The 10,875-nt window shown below is 39.7% G+C and overlaps 1 protein-coding gene and 1 pseudogene across 9 annotated transcripts; one reads left to right on the top strand and one right to left on the bottom strand.

Moving 5' to 3' along the window:
* The first annotated feature begins 3,646 nt into the window (after positions 1-3,646).
* Positions 3,647-10,875, top strand: LOC120265212 (annotated as a pseudogene).
* Positions 4,404-9,377, bottom strand: LOC120264934. 9 transcript variants are annotated; one of them, XR_005537586.1, is made up of 5 exons: positions 7,344-8,859; positions 7,053-7,268; positions 5,993-6,045; positions 4,909-5,485; positions 4,404-4,800 (listed from the first exon to the last, which is right to left on the bottom strand). XR_005537586.1 is itself a non-coding variant. In XM_039272832.1 (5 exons), the coding sequence occupies exons 3-5, from the start codon at positions 5,673-5,675 to the stop codon at positions 4,480-4,482; spliced, it is 888 nt and encodes a 295-aa protein (XP_039128766.1). In that variant the 5' UTR covers positions 5,676-6,045; positions 7,053-7,268; positions 7,344-8,859; the 3' UTR covers positions 4,404-4,479. The 9 variants fall into 9 exon arrangements, 7 of the variants coding, with proteins under 7 accessions (XP_039128766.1, XP_039128770.1, XP_039128768.1 ...); XR_005537587.1 differs by having other exon boundaries at positions 4,909-5,040; XM_039272832.1 differs by having other exon boundaries at positions 4,909-5,040; positions 5,241-6,045.

Here is a 10,875-nt window from a genome sequence, read left to right as displayed (position 1 = left end):
AATATGCATGCATACATGTTTTCTCAAACTCTCATTTGCATTGCAATAGTTTCACATGGCTTTGAGACCCCAAAAATTAGGACATGGGTATTCATTCTGAAACAGATGATCCCTTATACCTGCCAAGTTCAATCTTCTTTTTGATTGCATGATTCCAGAAATAGAGAAAACACCTCCAATGATTGTATGGGTATTAGTCATGAAGTGCAGGATATATATATATATATATGTATTGTGGATGATTCAAGGCACACTAACAGGATTTGGAAAGAAACATGCACGTATCCCGAAAAAAAAATCCATCTGATTATATATGATAAATATATAGTTTAAGATGGGGCCAACATGAAAAGAACCCACTATAATTTATTATAACTTATTTTATTATTCATTTATTTTGCTTGGACAATGTTGGGCTTGCCTTCTTCAAACAAGGCTTTTTTTTTAAATTCTTCTTTATAATGCACGTGGTGGCAATGACTTTTGGGAGGTTTCCAGGAAAAATGAGAAAGCCAAACAGTGTCACAACTGCATTCTTTTTTTTTTTCTCTCTGTACGTTCCACGTTTTAGAAGATCAACCAATGCCGGAATGGCTTCCGGTGCTTCTCCAATAATTTTTCAATACTCATCAATGGAAAAGAGGTAGAAAAGGATAGCAGCTGTATTCTGTCGAGCTTCAACCTTGATACTCTGAGCAATGAGAGCAGACCACCATTCTCGAAGATAGCAATCCGGCCAAGCTCCACTTTAAAGATGTTGAGAAGTGCAGCGACTGAGTGTTCTTGAGATGAAGGATTGGATTAAGAAAAAAGTTTCAGTAGCCAAGGGACTGCACTGGATTGCACAGAGTAATCTTGGTTGAATAAATTGGATTTAGTTAGCAGACGAATTTCATATGCAGCTTTAGATTTAACTTCTTCACTTGAAGAAGTCCAGATCATGTTGACGAGGTATGCAACAGTCATTCTCATTGCTATGACGGCGGCAGAGCCACCGTGCTTCATTGTCTTGGAGAAATATCTTTATTGTTGTTTGCTTCATTGGTTTAAATGTTGTTTTGTAGGCAAAGTTGCTCCACCAGTTTCCGCAGAGTGGAGTTGGGTACACTCATATTTGCATTAGTGATCTTCCTGCTGGTGACCGGGCAAGTGAGGCAACCAGAGTCGAGCCAACTCTTGATGGATGAACAGTCATATGTTTGGTCGGTGGAGAGCGTGACAGGATCCGTCATTAACTCCAAAGAAATCGGGCATTGATATCATTGAGCAGGGATTCTTTTTGAAATCTAGAGATCTGTTTACTCTTCCGATTGGTGATGCTGGACCGGGAATCGGAGTTGGAATAAAAAGAACCGCACGGCAACACACCATGAATGCCATCAAGCTACTGAGAACTCCAGCATCAATGGGGCAGGTGAAGGTCTCAGAGCGGAAATCATCAATGTCATCGGAGAGGGTGATGAGAGATCGGAGAAGGGTCGCCGGAGAGATGGCTTCAGAGGGATGGACTGCGGGGGGAGATAGAAACCGGCCCTGTGATGATTCTTTTTTTTCATTTTGGATTTGGAATCATCTTCTTATACTGGTTATGGAGCTCCGTTATCGGTAAGTAATCAGAGGGATAATAAATTCGGACTTTACAAGCAACGAGCAGAGATACAGATCCGTTTTGATGGTCTTCACAGCGAGCAGTGGCACTTGCGGCTGTGGTTGCGGCCACGGCGACGTCAATAGTTGATGGGCAGAGGCCATCTCCTTCAAGATCTGGTCATGAAAATGAACAACTGCAATGCTGTCCAACCATGCAACGACGGCGGTGATTAACAATGGCAGCAGGTTATGACGTTGATAACAGATGCAGCAGCAACTATGTCATGATGATGGCTGTAGCTTTCTCTCTTCTTCTTGAAATCTTCATTTTTTTCCTCTTTTTTTTTTATCATCAAATTCTCTGTTTCTCCTCCATTTTCGTGGGTACGTCGTCGAGAATGACCGCATGCAACGGACAAGGATGACAGCGGCAGCTATGTTGGCGATGGCAACAGCACCTCAAGCTCGTCTATCTTCAACGCCTCTTCATGCCTTGATTCCACCATCCTCACAGCATCTTCTAGTTTTTCAGGTTTCTTAATCTTTACAGCTCTAATCAAGAGCGGCATCTGTCGGCGGTGATGTTAAAAGTAACAACATCGGGCAGCATCAGCGACAACAACAGCAGCAGCAACAACGGCGTCAAATGGCGGCAGCGACACCAACAAAAGCATCGGGCATACTTGACGGCATTATCTCAGCCATTCAAGTAACAACGACGGTGAGCAGCAGCAGTGGCGAACGGCAGATGACATTATTGGCGGCATTATTTTAGCCACTCAAGCAGCCATAGCGGTGAGCAACAGACGGCATCGGGAGATTTTTCGGTTTTTCTTTCTTCTTTTTTTCTTCGATTTTTTTCCTTCTTCAAGTTTTTGTTTTTGGCCGCCTCCCCGGGCTTCATTATCCTTCACTCTTTTTCCTTCTCCCCTTTCCTCTTTAAAAAAACTTCGCCCCTCTTATCCTTATCCCGAAACCGTCTCTTTAACCTCCCGTGAGATCACTAGAGAGAGGATCGATTTCAAACCTTATTTTATTCAAATTTAAAATTTAAAGTTTAAAATCTTTTATTTATTTATTTTATTATTTTTATTATTTATTATTATTATTATTATTATTATTATTATTTTAATTCTATTATTATTAATCTTATTTTTTTAGAATTCATTAATCCCAATTTACCTCGGGATGTCTATTTGGTGTTTCAGGATTTGCATTTCTTAAGTTGCCTCGAGATATGTATTCAGGCTAGCAATATGAAATTTAGGATCGCCTCGAGATGCGTACTTGGGCTATCCTAAGATTTGAGATTGCCTTCGAGATGTATATTCTCAATGGCATTTTCGTAATTTGTATTTATGCCTCTAGATAAATTCTCAAGGGTAATTTTGTAATTTATATTTTGCCTCGAGATATGTGCTCTCGGCTGATCTTGTGATTTAAATGTTTTAGATCGCATCGAGATCTGTACTCTCGGCTGATCTTGTGATATAAATGTTTTAGATCGCATCGAGATCTGTGCTCTCTGCTGATCTTGTGATTTAAATATTTTAGATTGCCTTGAGATCTGTGCTCTAGGCTGATCTTATGATTTGTATATTTTAGATCGCCTCGAGATCTGTGCTCTCTATTGATTTTATGATTTGAATATTTTAGATCGCCTCGAAATCTGTGCTCTCTATTGATTTTATGATTTGAATATTTTAGATCGCCTCGAGATCTGTGCTCTCGGATGATCTTCAGATTCTAACTTTTTAGATTATCTCGAAAATGTCATTTAGACTTATCTTGAATATATCCAAATATAATGAAATTCATTTATTTGAGCCACATGTTGTCCTACTTCGATAATGATTTGATTGTATGTAATTTTTAAAATTTTTATTCGATTTGAATCATGATATGCAATTTTTTTACATAAACAATGACATGATAAAATTGCATTTAATTATATTATCTGGTTAAATTTTTGATGAATTAGGGCTAATTGAAGTTCTTCATAATGTTCATTACTAAAATGGCTCTCACTCCAAAGGCAACTTATATGGGTTAAGGCATGGAACATTTTGTGGGTCTCTTTGGAGGTTAGCAGTTATACCACATGCTAAAAGTGAATTACTTGGACAGATATTGAATAAATCATCGTATCTTGGCTTTGTTATATATACACAGTGCCATGTGGATAATTGTTCATATGCCTTACATTTTACCAACTATTCAAGAATTTTGTATTTGTCTTTCAGCGGCGATAACCTTTGACATAGAGCTCGCACGATGGCTGGATGAGCATATAGGCAGATAAGTGAGTTAAGATCTGCAGTTAACTCTCATGCAAGTGACAATGATCTCTATTCCGTTGTTGATGGAATCATGGCACACTATGATGACATCTTTAAACTGAAAAGTGTTGTTGCCAAGGCTGATCGATGTCTTCCAATTGTTATCTGGCATGTGGAAGACACCAGCAGAAAGGTTTTTTCTATGGCTTGGAGGGTTCTGGTCATCTGAGTTTCTTAAGGTTTACTGATTCACTTCTCTCACTAGCTCTAAGGAAATGTAGTGCATCTTCAAAGGCCTGTCTAAATTTGTTTCATGAACATTGAGATGGTTATTAGTGGGATAGGAGTCATCTTCATATAGAACTTTCATTGTAAGTTCTCGTAATTTCCAGCATGTTTCCAAAAGTCTGCAATTTGCTCCATTGGTATTTAGGATTCTAAATACCAATGGAGCTATAATATGATTGTTAGTTTGTTCAGTCAAATCTAATTATACTGTATCATTTTTTTTAAGAAGAACTTCCCAACGTGAGAAGCTGATTTTATTAAAAATAAAGCTGTGACTAACTAAACAAAATAGAACTAGAAAAAAGAAAGTTCTAATACAATATTAAAATGTAAAACCATTCGAGTAGAAGGATAGCATGATCCAGTAAGGCAGATCTCTTCCAACGAGGAATAAGTTAAGATGAAGATGTTGAAAACTCAAAGATGCTATGTTAATAACAGGACTCATCCAAGCAGAAGGGACCTTATGAATCTTGGGCCGATTAAGCATATCCATCAAGACATTTAAGCTGGAGATCTGGTCATGAAATTGCCAATTCAGATAATGAATCGGGCTCTCAAGAATCTCATTGATGTTGATGTGGTCAGTAAAAATGTGACGAACTCGAATCCAAGAATCCAAAGCTGACTGAAAAGCAACTTCCTGGGCAAGCAAAGTATCCGATGAGTTATAATCCATGCACTGGGAAAAGCACCCTACAAGAGAAATTTGATAGTAAGCATTAACAATAAAAAAACCAATAGCTCTTACCTGGGTGCTGATGTTGGAGATGGCATGAGTGAAGATGAAGTGCCCGTTTGCAGGACAAAAGTTAAGCAAAATTAACTTTTTACCAATGGGATCGCTTGGGTTGCTGGAAAATTCTTTGACACGAGCAATAGCCTTGCAAGCAGAGACAGAAATGTTAGGCCTAATATTATTGAATACAGCATTACAACAACTCATCCATATAAACTAGACCCAGCAGCTATAAGGGCTAGATTGAATTTTGAATGCTGAAATTTAATAATCCAATCTCTAGACGAGAAACCACTGGACCAGCTAATACTCAAATTCTCTATATGGTTAATAAAATTCCAAACCTGTTGAGTGTTAGCACAACCACCAAATAGATGATCAACAGTCTCCCTTTGCATACCACAAAATATACAGACAGAATCAGGACCTAGGTTCAATTGGTGAAGCAATACGGCTGTGGTGAGATGGCCATGAAGACATAGCCAAATAAAATATTTAACACGGGGAGCCACTGGAATATGCCACAACACGTTCCAACCATTCCATCTATCAGCATAGGATGATTCATTGTTGAAGAAGTGATAAACGGCTGAAGAGATTTTGTGACAATTAGTCTTGGGTTGCCAGACCCAATGATTACCAGAATCAAAATCAACCTTAGCCAGGGAAACATTAGCAATATCAATCACGCCACCAAAAATGTTATTGATACTAAAGTTATCCCATTGATTATCCAGGATCTGATCCTTGAGAGAAATATGATTGAAATCAATGCTCATATCAATTTAAGTAGGTTTCATAGCAATAGGAATATCAAAACACCAAGGGTCCTAAAGAAATGAAGTTTTATCCCAATTCACACTATATAATTTGCATTGATTTTTAATGAAAATGGCAGAATGGCAAAGACCCCGAAAAAGCCAAGAACATTTAGCAGGAGGACGATCATGCCAAAAATTAATATTCCCCTATTTGTCCCTTAAAATATCGACCCAAATGAGATTCTCATTGTTAAGAAATTTGAAAATGTGTTTGGCCATTAGAGAGTGCTTGGCAAGGGAAAGATTGCGAATACCTAAGCCCTCCTCAGCCTTACCTGTAGTGACTGTGCTCCAATTCACATTGTGGATGCCCGTTCCATTGCTATTCCTGCTCCAAAAAAATTTTCTAATGACTTTGGAAATCCCGGAAAGGATGGACTCTGGAATAGGGTAAACTGATAAAGTATAAATGGGATAGAGAGCAGAGTTGCATTTATTAAAATCTCTTTAACAGCATGGGAGAGATGAAAAGCGTCCCATCTGGAAGTAAGGCATTTAATCTTTTCAAGCATATGTTGAAAAGATTGGGCATCAATATGTTTAGGAGAAATAAGTACCCCAAGATATTTGAAAGGAAAGGAAGCTTAATTGAGTTTTAGAATGGAACAAATACTTTTAGCAATATGCTTGTTAATCCAAGAAGGAAAGAAAATTTGGGATTTGGCAAAATTAGGTCTCTGTCTAGTTAAATCGGTATAGATAGACATACAGAGATTGATATTTCTAGCCACTCGACGAGAGGCCTGAGTGATTAAAATTAAGCCATCGATATACATCAAATGATTAAAATTGTAACGCAAACCAGACTTAAAACCAGGAATAAGATTTTTCTACATGCTAAAATTAAGCAAGGAGGTGAGGGTTTGGGAGACTAGGATAAACAGGTAAGATGAAATAGGCCACCTTGACTAACTCCCGAGAGGAAAAGAACCAAGGAGAATCCAAGAAATCCAAATCTGATGAAAATTCATTTTACAGAGAATAGCAAGAATAGCAAGAATTGCACTCCAATAATATTATCACAAGAACAATGGCCATTCACAAATCCAACTTGCTCAACACCAATAATTTTGGAGATAACCTTTTTTAAAAGATTAGCAAGAATTTTAGAGATAATCTTAAAGCAGACATTGCAGAGAGATATTGGTCTAAAATCCAAAACCAGTTTGGGATTCTCTTTTTTAGGAATAAGAGTGATATAAGTTTTACCCCATGAAGAAGGTCGAGTCGAAGAATTAAAAAAGAATTGAATGGCAACATAAAGGCTATCACCAATAACATGCCAAAAACTCTGATAAAATTCCACATTAAAGCCTTTTGGGCCAGGGGACTTACCTGTAGGGAGATCAAGCAGAGTCAGGTATACCTCCTCAATAGTGACTTCCTGAATGAGGGAGAGATTATCCAATTTAGAGAGTTGGGGGAGATCAGGAGGCAAAGCTTCTACAATGTTCAAATCAGCAATTTGAGGAGCGTTCCAAAGATGTTTATAATAGTTGAGGAAAGCTTGATCAATTTCAGATGGTTCGCAAAAAGTATTGCCACTGAGATCTTCAATATGAGAAATATAATTAGTGTGCACACAAAATCAATAAATGGAATGGAAAAATTGAGTGTTTCTGTCACCTTCATTAACCTACCGAAGACGAACCCGTTGAGCCCATTTAATGTTATGCTGTCGTTGAAGAGCAGAGTGTTTAGCATAGTGATCATTCAAAATATTATAAGAATTGGTATCCATATCAGTATTTTCAAGAGAATTAATAATGTCTTCAGAATGGGCAATAGTTGAATCCAAATTAGTTAAACCAGAAGAACACCAAACCTTTAAATTAGAGTGAGTACGGGACAACAGGTGAATAAATGCATGCATAGGGTTACCATGAGGGGTAAAATGCCAGGCCTCCTTGATAGCATTATGACAACCCAAAAACTCGATCCAAAAATTTTCAAACCGAAAATTTTTTTTATGAAAATTGCAATTCAAACTAATTGAAAGAAGTAAAGGGGAGTGATCTAAGAAAGAACGAGAAAGGTGTTTAAGTTTATAGGACTTAAAAGTTTTGTTCCACTTAATGTTTACCAGACAACGATCAAGCCTGGCCCAACGACGAGCTGAGCCAAGCTAATTGTTACACCAGGTATAAGGGGAATCGGAAAATTTTAAGTCCAGGAGATTGTTAATGTTGACAAAATTAAAGAAAAATCTCGATTTGCGAGCATAATAGGAGAACGACCCACCTTTATGCTCGGTACAAGAGAGGACTGAATTAAAATTGCCCAAAGCTAACCAGGGAAAACCAAGACCGTTAATTCTAGATAATTCGTGCCAGAGAAAGCATTGGCCTCGATACTTAAGAGAATTATAGACCACCAAAATGATAGAACTCAAAGAAGCCTGGGTGGTGACAACTATATGCAAAGCACGATGAGAAGAAGCTACAGGGGTAACCTGACCAATAATTGGATTCCAAATGATGATAATTCCACCCGAGATTCCATCGGATAAAATCGCAGCCCACTGCCAATTCCTAGGGATTCTGCTACAGAAGTGATCAACTTGTTCTGAATTGGCCCGAGTCTCCGCAAGACAAACAAGGAGCGGTTTGATGACTTTGATAAATCTGAGAACCCTAGAATAGGTGTCCCTAGTAGAGATTATCTTGCAATTCTGGCATAAAATTTTAGTGGTATTCATTATAATAATATAGATGCTAAAACGGAGCTTGAACATCCAAAAAAGGAGAAAAGTAAACTGAGAATGAATAAAGGAAAGATTAAGAGTAGGCGCTTTCCACCTCAACTCTCCCCTTCTTCGGTGACACCTCAGAAGACTGAGGATTTTTCCTGATTAGGGATTCCCATCTTGCCTCATCTTGATATTGAATAAGGGTTATGGCATCATCCGGACCCTCATCTTCGGGCATCTCTTCATCATCGTCGCCTGGAAGATCCTCATCCTCGGAATTGTCTTCTTCAATGTTACCAGGTTTTAAGGCTGAGGAGACTTTGTCTACTAAAGTAATATGAGACATATCACTAGTGCCTGCAAAGGGAGAAGGATCCTGCAAAGAAGAACGAAGGATGGGTGGAGGAGAAGAGGATCAAATAAAACTTTAAGTCTTCCCAATGTCTCGAGCAGAGTTACCGAGAGAAAGGTGATTAGAAGGGTCAGACAGCTGATATTGCGGGCTAGTTCAGTGCCTGTTGAAGGGATCACATCATGGGAACTATTCCTGTGTTGAGGAGGCTAATCACGAGGGATGCATCAATGATAGGTTTGACTGGACAAGAGTTAGTGGGGAAGCGTCTGGAATGTCAGAGATAGGGGGCGGTAAATGGCATGAGAGCCAAGGGACCAGCCTCTACCTGCCAAGCTTCTACCGCCATGTGGGTTATAGGAAACGAGGTGGCAGGAGTCATTGGCAACAGTACTCAATTTAGCAGCTGGTCTTGAGGGCACGTGAGAAGCACAAGATGCACCTCCACGGCCTCGAGCCCTGCTCGCCGGTGAGAAAGAAGAAGCCATGGCCCATAATCAATCTCTGACGAGGGCTGTTCCGACACAGGAGGATGATCAGAAGAAATCTTCGAAGGAAAGGGGTCAGATATATCCATTCGCTGATCCTTGTCCCCTTAAACCTGGGCAGAGTCCTCTACCGACACTCAAACACCTCGATTGGCAGCTGGATACCACCGGCACAAGATGACCCTGATCGAGCGCATGATTTGCTCCCATGACCCACTAGACCACATTTATAGCAGAAAGTCAGTAGCCATTCATAAATAACGATGACAAACACCCGGTGGATGTCATTCCCTATCCAAAATCCTCGACAGAGAGGCTTAGACAAGTCAATCTCGATACAAACATGGGCAAACCTCAATCGAGCCAGAGTAGATGTTAACTCATCAATTTTGATAAGGTTGCCAAAGTTACCGGCAATAGTTTCAAGAGCTTCACTGTCCTAGTACTCGACGGGGAGGTTATGGAACTATTCCCAGATGGTGGCGATGTTGAGTTGAGAAAAGGTTGGCTCAAAGAAAGGCCTCCACAGAGACAATTGCAGGATAATACCGTTAACGGACCCTGGGCCACCAAGGAGAATATGCTTCATTGCAAGTTCAGTAGAGCATCTAATCAAGAGAAAGCCATTTGGTAGATCCGAAATAAATATTTCCCCAAATTTGGCCCATTTTGAATGAAGAAAGGATTTCACTTAGTCAAACGGAGGCGGCTTACCAAACAGTTTCCCATACAGGGCATATTGAAAGTTTTTCCGACCGCGATCGATAGCCTTAGGATCAAGTTTGATAAAGCTAGTGGTTGACGCCTTGAGCTTGTTCAGAAGTTGCTCGTTGTGAAATGGAGAGTTGTTGATTGTCTGGGTGAGGACGAAGCTATTTGTGACCATGACTTGCTATGAGGACCAGAAGGGGGTTTGGGCCCCGCTTGCCATAGCAAGGGGGGAAGGAATGGCGAGATCTGCAGATTACTACTGTAGCAAGGAAATGATGTTTGTAGCAAGTGTTTTATACTGTAACATTACAGCTACTTAGTCGTCAACTGGAGCCTCTCACAGAGCAGTAGTTGGCCGAGATTTGCAACCTTCAGCAGTTATCACAACAAGCAGAAGATGCACTTTCACAAGGAATGGAAGCATTGCAACAATGCTTAGCAGAAACTTTGGTTGGGTCTCTTGGGCCGTCAGGGTCTTCAGGAAATGTTGCTAATTACATATGTCAGATGACAATGGCGATGGGAAAACTGGGTACCCTTGAAAATTTTATCCGCCAGGTGAGGCTTTTGACCTATTTGATTGCATTAATAAAGAGAGGTTCTCCATACTACTATCTTCTCTAATTGCTCTAGCTCTTAAAAATATTACAATTCGTTTGCTGTGATAACCAGGCTGGCAATCTTCGGTAACAAACCCTGTAACAAATGCACCGGATATTGACAACCCACTAGTCTGCATGGGCACTTCTTGCTATAAATGATTATTTCTCAAGATTAAGGGCCTTCAGCTCTCTGTGGCTTGCCCGGAGAAGGAATGAAAGGTGGCAGCAAACTACTTCGTAGAGGTCTTGTTGGCCATAACCAACTGGTGGTTAGTTTGACTAGTGGATTCAATTTATGAATGAGGCTTGATGTGGA

The sequence above is a fragment of the Dioscorea cayenensis genome, chromosome 7 (genome assembly GCF_009730915.1).
Source record: "Dioscorea cayenensis subsp. rotundata cultivar TDr96_F1 chromosome 7, TDr96_F1_v2_PseudoChromosome.rev07_lg8_w22 25.fasta, whole genome shotgun sequence".
NCBI lineage: Eukaryota > Viridiplantae > Streptophyta > Magnoliopsida > Dioscoreales > Dioscoreaceae > Dioscorea > Dioscorea cayenensis.
This window is presented reverse-complemented; position numbering and strand designations above follow the sequence as displayed.